General features: G+C 37.9%; 1 protein-coding gene across 7 annotated transcripts in view; it reads left to right on the forward strand.

Moving 5' to 3' along the window:
* LOC122869301 (potassium voltage-gated channel subfamily C member 1-like) overlaps window positions 1-15,604 on the forward strand; it is a 136,292-nt gene that overhangs the window by 109,581 nt on the left and 11,107 nt on the right. The window contains exons 5-6 of one of the 7 annotated variants that reach the window (XR_006376291.1): window positions 4,835-9,585; window positions 15,348-15,493. Coding sequence is in view for 2 of the 7 variants with exons in the window: in XM_044182144.1 (XP_044038079.1) it covers window positions 730-881 (152 nt within the window). In the remaining 5 variants the exon portion in view is untranslated. Of the gene's footprint in view, window positions 1-729; window positions 3,863-4,834; window positions 9,586-10,204; window positions 10,335-15,347; window positions 15,494-15,604 lie in introns of those variants that run through there. The other 6 variants (XR_006376292.1, XR_006376290.1, XR_006376294.1 and 3 more) reach the window with 6 other exon arrangements.

Genomic DNA, 15,604 nt, shown 5'->3' on the forward strand with positions numbered 1-15,604 from the left:
TTACACACCTGAGTTGCTCTGAGTTTCCCAAAAATCATTAAACCACCAAGTCTGGCTGTGTTTCTTGTTCCTGAACAAAGTGTACCACCACTGATGTGCTTTTGGGAATCTCAGAGCAGGTAGTCCAATGGATGTACAAGGATGTATTTAGATCAAAGGGGTTTGTGTACATCTGCTGGACAAGTGCATCCTCCCTCCCCTACACCAGTTCATGTCGGTGCTGCAGAGCACCACCCCTAGGTGTCTGAGGGATATTGTGGCAACTGATAGCTGATTTTCGTAACCAATATTCCTGTTTTGTCCTGTCTCTGTCTGTCTGTGTCTGTCTGTCTGTCCATCTGTTTGTCCCTCGGTCCATCTGTCTGTCTGTCTTTTTCTAACTTCCTCCTTTGGTCTAAAATATTTTACTTGGTTTGGGCTGGTTTTTGTTTTGAGTTATTTATCTTTTTTCAACTTTGTTTCATTTACAAATGCTTGTAACTGTAACAAATGGTTTATATTTGCTATTTCTGATGTGCAATGCTGTCATAACATAATATAAATGAATATATCACAACATTACTTTGTCATAACAATTTGCATTTCCATCCAATAACACATTCCTTACATTACAACTTTGCCATATCATGAAAACATTAATGCTGACTGTTTCATTTGCTAATATGAATGACCCTTCATAACCCCGTTCTAACCTTTGCCCTTTTACCTGTGCTTGTCATCTTCATATAGCCACGGGTTATGAGAAGTCGCGCAGCCTCAATAATATCTCTGGGATGACGGGCGCCCCGCTGCGCCTCACCCCCATCACCAACTCCACCTTTGAGCCCTTCGAACCACCTGGCCTAAGGCGATGCCACTCCCCCATTCCCTCCATCTTGTAGCATAGCCGACAGGGAAACACAAACAACAAAATGTCAACAGCAACAATAAAATATAAAATGTTTTGTTTTTTTTTCTTCTGGGGAATATACGAAAGAAACAAAAGCCAAAAGCATCAACGTGAAAGGAGTGTCTCATGGACATTTGATTCATCGTAGCTGCTCTTTCATTACCATTACGCACATGTTTTCTTAACAACAAATTAGAGTTCTTCTAGGCACTAGAGGGTCCTATTCTAAAACAAAATAGCTAAAACTTAGTGATTAAGCTGAGATAGACGCATAAGCAAATGTGTTTTAAAATACACAAACACAGACAAACACACCTGCCTTACTAACAGGGATAGAGTCTAGGTTAGTTTAGACTGGTAGTTTACCTCTAGCTTTCCCTGTGCTGCTTCTTACCTGTATCTCAAATGCACTTACACTTCAATGCTTTAACACTGATACTTAAGAGTAGCTATGACTAAGGGACTTTACTAATATTAAGTCTCAGAATGCACACATTCACACACACATAGACACTAACATATTACTGCAGCATGCATGTTTTACTCATGAGAATCTCCAGAATAAGAACATACACTATACCTACAAGTAGATTGAAAAAAACAAAGACATTTTTGTACACTAACAGTCAAAAGCAAGAAAATACCCCAAACTGTGGCACCTCAGCACCTTTGAAAAAAGCCATGTAGGCTGTAGATGTTCAGTTCTTTGTTACATTTAGATGAAACATCCTCTCTTACACACATGTGCAAACTTGCACACGCATCAACACACACAGATACATAGTTTGTTCTCAGTGTATCCCTTTAGTACAGGGAGAGAGGAGAAAGGGAGTTCCATTAGATTCTACATCACCTCCATGAGCGGCTTATAAAAGCAGCGGCATCCCCTCCTCCTCTTTCTCCTGCTTCCTCCTCAGGCTTCAGACTCGGTGTGACTGTTGTTAGCAGAGCGTTTAGGGTCTGAGCAATGTACTGCAGGAGGACTTGATGAAAAATAATTTTTATACCGTGGACAGCTGTTCCCCAGCTGTTACGAAGAGTGGCTGTCTCTTTCAGGGTGGGATGCAGGTCATAGGGCAGTGGTTCCCAACCTAGCTTATTTACATCAGCTGCAGAAAGAACCAGACCATTATGTGAATCCGGCTACTATTAAGGACATACCTTTATTATCCCTGATTTTATAAGTGTATTTTGTCATATTTTAGTAAGAAGCCTCAGTGGTTTTTGACCAGTTCCTGTTTTGATTAACTGCTGTTTGCTGTTAATGAAAAGTGTAAATACATATTTATATGGAGGAAGCGCTATAGGGTAATGTACATTTCAGATTAATGTACATTTAATGTACATTTCCATAGTGGGATTTTACAAAATGCTGTAATAACCACGTGAGCCCCCATTGTACATGTAATTACAATCCCACTCAATTAGAGATTCCATCCAAATGTAACGCGGATTTTACCAAATTTCCAGAAAATCTGCAAAAGAAAATGTGAATTAATGTGTGTTTCCATCCACTACTGTTATGTGAATATTGGGAGCCGGTTCATCGAGATAAAGAGTTTGTTGAGGGTGCCGGGTCGGGTTCAAGGCGATGATGTCAAGAGTGATGTCAAAAGAGCTCCAGTCAAACCTCAAACGAACAAAAACCATGTGAAAAACATAATGGAAATATGACATTTCTGTTTGTTTCGTATATTAATTTGAGGAAGGTTACAATCACCTCATTGCTCCACACAGATCTGATGTTTTCGTCTCTTTAGTGGAAGCTTGAGTGACATTTATGTCACATTCTTCATGTACGTCATAATTTATTTACTAAGTCTGTTTCCATTGCACTTTGTCTTATTTTGTTTTTATTGATACACCAACTTTTTCACCTCAACCAAGCATAAAAACTTTTTTGCGGTATAAACTTTTTTTTTCAAATTTCCAGCATTTCCACTGAGGTTTTTTAATGCGTCCATTGAAATTGTGCATAAAAACAGGTGGATGGAAACATAGTTTCAGTGACTTTTACCCAGCCTTAATCAGGGACAGGCCTTCATTTCATTGTGCCACACATGTGTGGCTATTATTTGAGACAGGGCCACGGCCAGGATTTTAGAAATACTGAGGTCATTAGTCGAACACCCCCACTTCCCCCAAGGGATTTTGACCAGACACTGTTTATTCAAATAATTGTATTGTCTGTCTATGTTATTTTCCAGTGTGAAGATGAGAAAGTTCCACAGCCCTCTCCACTCTGCTATGAATAAAATTCTGGTGTGGAAATGCTGAATCCTTTACTTAATAATTTTTTATTGGCTGGCCTAAAAGTAGTGGAGTAGTGAACTTCAATATATTGATTTTTCAAAGTACTGTAATCACCCTGTAATCACCCTATTAATCCACCAAGTGTTTATTTGCAGAATGTAAATATACCCCAAGTTGCCAAAAATCCCAAATTCCCAGAATATGCACAGAGGACATGACCTACCGTGTTCTCAACGGTAGCTTCGGCCCTGATTTGAGAATTTACGCTATGTTGGTTTTAAGGGGTCACAAACTGAAAAGGTTGGGAATCACTGTCTGAGGGGATTATGGGATGGTAGGGGAGGGCAATCAGAGAGGGGATAAAAAGCAGAGTTGGTATTGGCAGAGCTGTCACTCGACTAACACTGGTACATGAAACATATTTCCTAAAATAAATAGACAAAAGCAGTTATAGGGAAAAAAACAATAGGTAAACATAAATAATGAACTTTGACCTTTAGCCTTACCACGACCTCCAGTGTAGACATTGTCATGGAAACTGTAGTAGTAGGGTCTGATCTTCACCACACTATCTCCCCTCACCTGCTCTCCATGCGCTCTCACCTGGGCTCTCAGCAAAAAGCTGAGCTGTAAAGCTGGAAGAAAGGAATGATTACTTGTCAATTCTTTATTGTGCTTTCATTTAGTCATTACCTAAGTAACAGCACAAAGAAAGGTTGCGTTCTTTCTGAGATTGAGATGAAAAGATTGATACCACTCTCATGTCTGTGCTTTACGTACATAGCTGGAGTTGGGATGTGATTAGCCTAACTTAGAATAAAGACTGAAAGTAGGGGGAAACAGCTAGCCTGGCTCTTTCCAAGATGAAGTAGAAGTAGAAGCTGACTAATTAACATGGGGTATCTTGGCTTTTTAACCGGTTCACAAACAGAAATGTAAAAACAAAGGACAATTTGTGGTCTTAGGTGGTGTTAACATCCTGAAAGTATTTCTTGATGAACAACAGCCAGTTGACTGTCTGCACTTTCTGGTGTCTTGTTGTGACATTGAGGTTGCCAGGTTTGCTACTATCATACATTTACAGAGCAAACATGTGCTCACTTATTATCTGGTAACCACCTCCCAGTACCCAAAGACACTGCATTAGGCGGATGGATAAACTTGTTCGTCGAGACATAGCTCCATCACATAACTTACTTTAAAACCACAGTCCTTTTTTATATTTATATTTGTGTATAGATTAAACAAACAAGTAACAATGTGTTAATTTGTGAGTTTTATTTGGTAGGTGTATTTTTGAATAGAGTAAGGCTAGCTGTTTCCCCCTGTTCCAGTAATGCTATGCTAAAGTAGGCTAATCATGTCCCATCTCCAGCTTTGTACTTAATGCACATGAGATTGATATGGCGGGGGTTATTGGCTTTCTCTTTATCTGGAAAAGTTTAGGACATCACAGAGTGTGAGAAGCGTGGTTTTCCTGAAGTCTGAGTTCATCCCGCCACCATCACCACCACCACCGCCGCCAACAGCGTTACTACTTGCACTGACTCCAGTGTGACTCAGCAGCCAGTGGCAATATTTTTAGTTTTCTCCCTTTTCGGCTTCTCTTTCTTTCCCTGTTTTTGCCCCTCCTGCGCCCCCAACCCCCTTCTGTCCGTCCATCTCTTCTTTGTTTCGGCTGTGGCTGCTCAGTAGGAGGCACTGTGAACGGCTATTGGAGTGACAGCCCGTGGTAGAAGAAGAGAGGACGACAAACACCACATGGGAAGAAGAGAGAGAACATGACAACTGAGACAGCATACAAACATAGAAATATGCAATGTAGATAAATGAGACAGGGGTGGTTGGATCTGTGTGTTTCTGTTCAGATATACTGTATCTGCAGCACACATGACAAGTGTGCATGTGGATGTTTGTGAGTGCATGTGTGTGTGCCTGGACCTGCATCTACCTCTGTACTAAGATGCACAAATATCAACTTGGAAAAACATTTTCCTTTCTTTTTGTTTCTGCAAGAAAGAAAGGAATAAATAATTATTTCATTTTAGTTTTGATGTTTATTATTAACAATCTATGTGTAATCAAATGATGATGCCATCTGTCTGTCAGTGAGGGTATTTTTTTCATTATCTAAATTCAAGTTTTTTTTCTCATAAATATAAATGTTGTTTCCTTTTTGTTGTAAACTAGATTTTTCTGATGCTGCAGAAATGTATTTGATTTCAGAAACACAATGTCAGACTTATTCATTGCTGTAGACAATAATTATGTGTCTGTTGGTTAAGTTTCATATTTGTTGCAATCCCTTGTCCCCATCTCTCACTCTCACCTTTCTTCTCTCCCACCAGAAAGTAACAGAGAGCTTTCAGCTGGCAGGAAATCATTCCTTTTTTTTTTTAGATTCTCAAAAGAGAAAAACTATCAATAACCACTCAGTGAACATTGACTTTGTTTAGTCAAGAATAGCCTTAGACAAGAACCACTTAAAGGTGCAGAGGAAGTTATAACGTACTGTTTGCGAAAAAAAATGGGAGCTAAGGATTCCCTTTTCACAGGAATGTTCCTGTGGTCTGAGATTTCTCCTTCCTGTTACTTTTTTACATTCAGGCTGGGAGTTTTGGGAGGTGAGAGCACCAACTGAGGAGAATTACTTTGTCTGAGGAGTAGATAACTGTTTATTTAAAGAATTCGTTTGATATTTTGGGAAAGTTATCATTATCACACTTATTCACTTTGCCACTTGCCAAGAGTTATATGAGAAAATTGATATCCATTTAATGTCTGTGCGCTACGTTTGGAGCCATAGCCAGAAAGCGATTAGCCTAGCTTAGATTTAAGACTGGAAGCAGGGGGAAATAGCTAGCCTGGCTCTGTCCAAATGCGAAAACACTACACCAACACCTCTAAGGCTCACTAATTAACACGTTATATCTCATTTGTTTAACATGTACAGAACAGAAATGTAAAAATGAGCAACCTCACAGTGACGACAAAACTTCAGGAAGTCACTGCCCGAGCCGCTGGTCACCAGGAAATAGTAACAGCCCGTAATTCCCCGTTAAACTGGGAAAACCTGTCATTTTTACAATTCTTTTTGTGTACAGATTAAACAAAAGTGATACAACGTGTTGTTTAGTGAGCTTTAGAGGTGTTTGCAAATTTTGGGACTTTTTAGGCCCAGGCTAGCTGTTTCCCCTTGCTTCCAGTCTTTAAGTTAAGATAAGATAACATAATTGCCTCCTAGCTCTAGCTCTGTACTGCACAGGTATGAGATTTATATCGATTCCTGATCTCACTCTTGGCAAAAAAATTGAATAAGCGTTTTTGCCAAAATGTCAAGCAATTCCTTTAATCTTATATGACCCTGATTTTAGGTCATGTAGGGTTTTCTGTTTCTTGCTTATCCTCATACTCATCGGTTTCCAGATAGCTTTGGAAGTCCAACTGAATCTGGATTCATGTACAAATGAATGGTTTTGAGGTTTTAATCCACTGGGAGTTCAGGATTAAATTCCCAGTTGGAAAATCATTTTAAACCCCTATCCTGTTATACATACACACCAGGCACACACATATGCACATTCATAGCTGTAAAAACACACTCCAGTCTCTGTATATTGTTTCTCAACATCTCATCCTCTCCTTATCCTCCTCTCCCTTCCTAATGTCCACTTGTTTTGAGTGTGTCTGTCACTTTCTGTAGGCCACTGCTGATTGGTCGCTTTTATCATGATGATGTACATATGTAAAGTTTGTGTTCTAGATGAATCTGCATGGGTTTCCATTGCAAGCAATAAGGATACTGATATGACTAATAATGTGAGGAGGTTTGATAATATTTTAGTCTCAAGCTTAATGAATGTGTATATAACATTTAGACTACTAAGAGTGTGTATGGATGTGTGTGTTTAGACGCATAAATATGCACTAACAAAGCATGCAGGACAAAAAATCTTCACCTCTTTGAATGCAAGAGGTGGGATGGGCTGACATTATGCATGCCAAAATGATATGATGCTATTGGTCGGAAGAGACCAGGTTAGGTACTGTAACAGGGCTGGGTGGGGGTGGGAAAGTTTATTTTTGCAGGACGGGGAGGGTTTACGTTAGGTTAGTAGGTCTTGTATAGCTGCTTTCTTATCGATCTTGAGAGACTTATGAATAAGAGAAACATATTAACAATCGTAGCTTATAATTTTTTTCTTCTTTCTTTTGCTTCTCTTTTCACAGAGAACTGTTCTGAAAGCCCTGCGCTTATCAGATATATGCAAAAAGAAGCAGTAACTGTGAACTAATACTAAGATGTATTCTTATCATGGTCACAACTCCTCTTCTGCAAGAGAGAGGAGAGACCCTTCTCCTCCCAAGATACCTCCTCACCAAAATTTCCCGCTCCATCATTTTCATTCGTCTGCTTCTTCATTATCTGTTTGTGACTTCACCCTGTCCATGTCATGTTTCATTTTCTTCTGTCCTGTCCTATTCTCTACACTTGCATTTAAACTGCAGTGAGTTCAGAAGAAGGATACCTCTGCAATGTGAGAATGGAATTCAATGCAACCTCCCACAAAGGATGAGGATTAACCTGCCAGGAGGCCTTGGGCAAAACGGAGCTGCGGGCCCCTTTTGAGCAAACCCACCCTGATGTTAATATGTAAATGGCTAGTCCTCAAATATAATGTGACCCCCAATTTTAAATGTCTTGTCTTATACTCGGGCCATTGCAGTACCAACTGCAAAATTGGGTCAAATTGCCAGAGAAATTAAAAGGCCCCATAAAATGTTATCATTACTTCCATAGTGCGATGTAATTCCTGTTGAAACAAGTCAATAGGTGTAAACCAATGGGTTGTTAGCTATGCAGTCAAAGGCAGATTGATTTGACAGGACGGGCAAAAAGGTGATATTATTGAAAACTTTCAAATTACTTTATTGTTGCGAGGAGACGGCACCCGAGTTTCTGCAGGGACCATGCTGAGAGCTTAAGGCCCTTACCTTACTGGATGGATCTCAGGCTGTTTTTGTTCAAAACAGATTGCCCCAAAAGATCTTTGAAGAAGTTGCATGGACTACATAGTGAGAAACAACACTGCAGAGGCACCCTTCAAAAGTCAACATTTTTAATCCAAATTACTGCTGGCTTTTTAGCATCTGCCTGTTGTTGCCAACTTTTCTATCCTTTCCCTCCATTCACAACTCAGGTATCTCTTTCTCAATCTTTTGGTCCCCTTGTGTTCCTATTCACCCATGTTTCCTCAAAGATGTACTGTATGTATGAAAAAGGGTGATAAGAAAAAACAACTCAAGCTTTCTTCTCTTTTCTGTGCCTGTGAATGCCATGTGCTCTGTTTTGTGGCTCTTGCCCCCCTCCTTTAAAAATGCTATTTTGCTTTCCTTGTCAACTGTGCTTCCTGTCTTCTCCCAGTGTTGTCCCCTCGTCTTTCCACCCTTTCTCAATAACTGTGTCCCTCTGTCTGTGAGAGTTTATCCTCCCAACATACTATCCATCCCCCTACTTACGGGATGAATATCATGTCATATTTCGAAACTGAAATGAAAATCTTTGAAAGGTTTAAACTCCTTCAAATCAGCTTCAAATCTAATAAAAAATGTTTTGCAAGATTTAAACTAAGTTTTGAAGGCTTGCATAATGTTTTGAGGCAGGAAAAAAAATTAAAATCTCTGCAAACATTATTTTGTGTTTGCGTTTTCCTTCTTCACAACTGCAGCACTCTTTTTCCAGTGCTTTTCAGAGCTTCAAATTTGTCACTGTTCTCCCGGTGTATTAGTTTGTTTTCCAGGATTGAAACCTTGTAAATGGTGATCTGAAAACTGGTGCGCATATGTTGGGAAAAAAGTTTTTAAATGTTGAAACTTGAGTTTTGAAAGGGCAAATCTATATTTTGAAACTTTTGTGGATGTACATTTGCACTTGTATTGCAGACTGTTCTTTCAGAGCTGAGTTTACATCACCCACTTTTCAGAGATCTGCCCACAGAGTTGCAAGCTTGCGAGTCACATGACTCAAACAGTGAGGTTCAACCTTTCAAAGCGTTTTTTTTTTCAGTTTTGAAATATGACATGATATTCATCTCATACCCACCCTGAAGTCTCTCACAGCAAAAACAAACAAACAAACAAACAATTGAGTGAAATTGGAGCACCTTTGCAACTTGGGGAAAAAAAAAAGATTTGCCAAATACTGGATTTCACCAAGGAGGAAGACAGGAATGGACATTTCAATTAATGAAAAAGACTTCAATGATATTGTAGATGGGGAGGAGGGAAAAATGTTCTATGAAATGATGTGTTCTGAGTGGATTGTCAGCTGAGCAGCATCAGAGGGAGGAGATGGAGGAGGAAAAGTTTGGGGAAGATAGAAAACTGTGGTGATGATGAGGAGGAGGAGGAAAAGAAAGAAAGAAGCAAAGCCACTTTTCCATGTAAGAATGTGTATCTCACTGTTGTTCCTGTGCACTGTTTTGCTCCTTGTGTTGTGTTTTTTTCTCCTTGTGTGGTTGTGTTGGTGTGACATTTTGTTTTATGTTCTGTGTGTTTTCGTGTTGTGTGTGCACTCTATATCCTTACCTTTTTTTTCGTGTAGCCTTTGTGTGTACCACACCTGGGTCGCAACAGGTTTGACCAGCCAACAAACAGCCTTCACAAACACTACCTACAGCTTATTTTATCCCACACAGGTGCAGAAGAATTGTAGTCTGTCATTTGGGCAAACACAAACTGCACCAGAGTGAAATTAATTAGAAATGAACTGACCTGATGCAGCAAACCCTGCCGGTCTGATGGTTAAAGTGGGATTAAACAAAAAACTAAAAATAATTATTTGGTCAAGGTCTGGTCTGTACATGTGCAGGACACACCAACTGAGATGTTCCACTCTCACCTCTTGATCTGGATTTTGGCCCAATCCTGGTTGGCTGCTGTCCTCTTGTTTGAACTTTGACCTCTGACCTCTTTTGATTTCATTAAGTTTGTGGCCTCAATGTCTCTTGGTTTCATCAGCTTCTTAATTAGCATCCAAAGATTTGTTATATCAGAGGAGTGAGCAACCCTCTGAGCACTTCTGCAGATTGTATCTGTGTGTGTGAGTTACAGAGACAGAGAGAAATGTTAGTGGCTGTCACATTCAAGCTCTATGGTCTTGGTGTACTTGCATGTCAGCTGGGCTGGGCGAGTAAGTAATGTGTCTTTTCTTTGCTTTGTGTGGTGTGTTTGGCCTATCATTTCCTTGCCTTGATGTACAGTATTATGCACCGTTATGTTTCCATTAGTACAAATAACTATTTCATACCACCACTGGAAACTACAGATTAGATTAAGAACACTCAGTCTGCCATTGTAGAAGTCTTGGATTTCTGCATTCTTGCTCCAACCTGAGAGGATTTTGTTTGGAAAGTTGTGCAGCCGTACTAAAGAAACAAGGGTTTCTACAATGGCTCAATCTCGATTATAACATGAAAGGAACTCCCACGGCCTCTTTGCCAACAGCATCTTTGGGATTAAATCTGTTGATGTTATAGCAAAAGACACACCAGTTGTCAACATTCTGTGTAGTAATATTGACCTTATGCAGCCCACCTATTTTTTCGTCTGTTCTGGTTTTGTCTTTTAACTATTGCTGGTTATAGTAAATACAAGTAAAAAGTCTGGTTTTCTTTTTTAGCTATTGCTGGTTACAATACAAGTAAAAAACTATACATTTCTCAAAGTTGGAGGTCATATGACCTGACAAACCACATCCACCACAGATATCAGATTAAAAAGACGACCTTTGGCCATAGGTATGTTCACCATTAACTAGTTTACAGCTAGCTCAACTAGCTTACTGTGTGTGACAGTCGCTGTTTCAATGGTGAAAAATGCTCTGATGCTAACTTTTCTGTATGAGGATTCAGGTTATTAACTTATTAACATTATTTACATTCTTCACAAACAATTACTAAGCCAGCTGATTTTTGCTTTTTGATCTGGAATCTGATTTATCAACACAAATTAAAACACATGTTTTCACCCAACTATTGTTATATATATTTTACTGATAATATAATTTCGAATAAATAGCTTGTTATGCAATAAAAAGGCCATATCATGGAAAATTGGAGTGTGTGTAAGAGTGTAACTAACCAGATGAGTCTTCACTGTCACTCTGTGTTTAGTATGACACAACTCGATACATTCCCGCTTCCTGAGTAGACAAGAAATTAAAAGACAAAATAACGCAGTTGGAGCACTTTGTTGTTGCTGAAATGCATATGGTCAATAGCCAGTGGTTGCAATTACAGCACTATGTTTTGTGTTTAGTGTCTCATATGTCATGAACAGTGTTGGGTAGAGTTACTTTTAAATGTAACTTGTTACATTACAAGATTACTGCCGTTAAAAAGTAACTTGTTACGTTACATCGTTACTTACTGAGAAAAGTAACTCGTCAGAGTTTATTTGCGTTACCAAAAATGAAAACCCCTTTACAATTCCTTGCTCATGTTGGTTATATTGTCCAGAGGGAGCGTAGCCTACTGTATATGTAACTTTGAATGTATTGACTCTACCATCACTGCATAGTCTACAGCCCATAATCTGTATCTCTGCAGGCTAATAATTCAATTCAATTTTATTTATATAGCACCAATTCATAACAGAAGTTATCTCATTGCTCTTTTCTTATAGAGTAGGTCTAGACTGTACTCTTTATAATATTATTTACAGAGACCCAACAAATCCACCAAGCAAGCACTTGGCAACAGTGGCTAGGAAAAACTTCCTTTAAGAGTCAGAAACCTCGGGCAGAACCAGACTCAATGGTGGGCGGCCATTTTTTTGTTTTTTGTGGAAGGAACAGGGAAATATGGTAAAATTTTAACAGTAACGGATTGCTTATTTGAAAGCGTAACAAAATAAATGATTACTTGAATTGCAAAACTAAAAAAAGTAATGTGAGTACTCTAATGCATTACTTTGTAGCTTGTTACCCCCAACACTGGTCATGAATTAGACATAGAAATAAATACTACAGCTAAGTACATACATACAAACAAAAAAAGGGTCTCAGTCTCAACTCAATGTTCAGTTATTAGCTTTTTATAGCACTTTCAACCACATCTGACTGTCTTCATCAGCAGATGGACTTTGCTTAATCATCATCACATATCAGTGATGGAAGAAGTACGCAGATCTTTTACTTAAGTAAAAGTACCAACACAACAATGTAAAAATACTCTGTACATGTTAAGGTCCTGCATCAGAAAAGTGTACCTAAAGTGTCAAATTAAAAGTATGCGTTCTGCATTGACTGACATATTGTTATATATTACACTAATAGATTGGGTAACCCTTCCTTTTACAGTCCCTTAATTACCCTTAAAAGTATTTACCTGGTAAATATATGGTAAATTATAGTATATTGTTGGGTAATTACCACTGAGAAATTACTAGTAAATACAGAGAAACTACAGCTGAAATACTAAGAAAAAGCTCTACTATTACCCATCAACTCAACTAAGCACCATGTAGTTGTGACCGGTTTAGGTTGGTAATAACTCAGATATAATTGTGTACTTCCTAGTAAAGTAGGCAACCAATTCTTAGAAACACCTCCTCTATTACCCATCAATTCAAGTTAAAATTGTAGTTATCCAAGGTCTATGTTGATAAGAGCCCAAGTTTAATTATGTACTATCTAGAAGATAGTACTTTCCAATAGGTTTCTTTTTCTATATAGTTATTGTTCATAGCTACACCCATATATAAAGGGTTTATTAGATTTACCTTAGAAACTGTGGAATTGTTTTTATTTTATTTATCAGTGGTAGTTTCTCTGTATTTAGCTACTTATTTACCGGTGGTAATTACCCAACAATTAGGGGACTGTAAAAAGATTCTTATTACAAATACATCAAAGTGTAAGTAGCATTTTATTGTTGCAGCTTGTCAAAATGGAGCTAGTTAGGTAGTTTAGTCCAGTGATTCCCAACCTAGGGGTCAGGCACCCTCGTAAGTGTCACAAGATAAATCTTCTACACAAATTTATATTACTTTTTCTTTTTTCTTTTTACTTTTCTCTAATATTTGCTGTTGTGATATAGCTGAGTCTTAAACAATTATTTAAATAAACCATCTGAGCCGTTTAAAGGAGAAATATCTTTTTAGTAGAACTTTTAACAACTCAGACATTTGAAACATGTGACAAGGTGCCCCAACTAGACACAGATTTTTTGTAAAGCCCAAAAGTTTGGGAATCGCTAGTTTAATTCTTTTCAATGCATTTTATAAATTTATCCTATATGTTTAATGGAAAATTTTAATCTGTAGAGTAATTAAGAAATCTAGTGGAGTAAAAAGTAAAATATTTCCCTCTAAAATGTAGTGGGGTAGAAGCATAAAGTAGCATGAAGTACCTCAAAATTGTACTTAAGTACAGTACTTAATTACTTTCCAGCTGACATGTACATGAAAAGTGCAATGAGATAACTTCTGTTATGAATTGGCGCTAGAAAAATAAAAAAAAATTGAATTGAATTGAACATGAGTTGTGTGAAGTTTCATACTAAGGTCACGTGATTGCAACTGACAGCTCCACCTGCTGCTGATGAAGACTGCGACATGTGGTTGAAAGCTCCCAAAAAAGATACTAAACTGACTTTGGGTTGTGATTTTTTTGTCAAACTTCACAAAAAGATATTACCCTCTACTGCAAAACGGCCAAAATGTAAGATTTATATCAACAAACAAGTGAGCTTACCCTGTCTTGATGCTTTTGGGAAACAGGCCCATATCTAATGTGGTTCCACAGAAAGATATATCATTTTCAGCAGAGGAAATGGAAATCAAAAGAATTGAGCTGAAATTTTATTTTTCTGTGATGGTGGATAAAATAATTGTCAGTTTTACTAATTTTGTCTCCTGAAATGTCCTGATGGGTGGATTTTCATAGTCCTATAGATAAAATTGGTCCTCTGTCAGTTGTAAAATGTGAATCTCTGATAGAACCATCTCATTGGCCAATATCAATAGATTAGGACTGGGTTGCACCAACTATTCATAAATCCATTATTAAGTTTGAACGTTAAGTCCTTCCTAAGTCCTTAGTAGCTACTAACTAGTTTCAGACTAGTGATTTACAAAATCACGTTACACCATTAAAACTTAAGAAATGTCTTAACTAGTAAAGACTTTAGAAATGTGTTAATAATCGGTTGCTAGGAAACATCTATAGTGCTGTTGAATCACGAGCAATCAACTATGTAAACAGGAATTCACTGAAGCATCACTAGGTAGCTTAACTTCCAAAGATATATCTTTTGTAAATGTAGATATTTGTTTTATTTATGTCTGCATACATGGAAAAATCTGTGTTTTATATGAGTTAGTGTTTATTCATACAGTTTGGAATGAGTGGGAAATGCTAACCTAACTGACATTATTTACTCATTTTGTCAAATGTTTCTGGCATAACTTTTCGTAATTTGAGGTATGTTGTGCTATTTTTGTGAAATGTAATTTAACATCTTTCAGACTGACATCAATATTAAACAACATTTATCAAGTTTTAGCTCAGATATGTCGACCGTATTCCATATTACCTCTTTTACTTACTTACTTCAGTTAGCTACACAACAGTTATACCTAGCAGTTACTGAGTGTAAATACTTAGTAACAACTAATCTCTACAAGTACTAATTCATGAGATGTGAAACATTTTAATTTAGTTATATGTAAAACTCCACTTAGTAAACACTTATGGTAGAACTAGGCTAAGTTTGAACTTATAAACAGCTGGTGCAACCGTCTCCAGGACCGTGCAGATGCCATTCTTATGAAATCAAAGAAAAGATTACTTTACCCACCAGTGTCATTTCACTGACCTATGTGCAAAATGGGCTTCGACCTTGATCTGCACCAGACCTGGATGTTTTACTAAATCCACTTAAAATCAAAATGACTGATTGTTATAGTTAAATCAAATGATTACTAAAAACTTCTAAAGCTAAATTACATCATCAAATTATGTTTTGATGAACCTTTTATGGGTTGTACACTCGTGAAAAAAAATCTTTAATTATTTAGCTTTTTGACCAGCCTTCATCAGGGCACAATCAAACTCTATGCCATGGTCTGGTGTCTGAGGGTCAAGAGTCATTGCTTATTCACTTCAAATCCTCACTAAATTCTCTTTTCTTTTCCCTTTCAGTGCTGAGTTTCTAAATCCCCTTTTCCCTACAAGAAGAGGAAAAAAAACTTTAAACTGCTGCTTCTTCATCTCCCCCAACGGGATTCACTGTAGAAAACGGAAGGGAGATAGAGAGAAAGAGAAAAAAAGAAGATGAGAGGTAGAAATCATCACCGTCACTGACACTCTGACCTGAACATTTTCATCATCTGTGTCACACATTCATATGCAATCTCGCTGACGATCCCAGTGAAGAAAATGCTTATGATCAAATGTAA

Source organism: Siniperca chuatsi, linkage group LG21 (genome assembly GCF_020085105.1).
Source record: "Siniperca chuatsi isolate FFG_IHB_CAS linkage group LG21, ASM2008510v1, whole genome shotgun sequence".
Lineage (NCBI taxonomy): Eukaryota > Metazoa > Chordata > Actinopteri > Centrarchiformes > Sinipercidae > Siniperca > Siniperca chuatsi.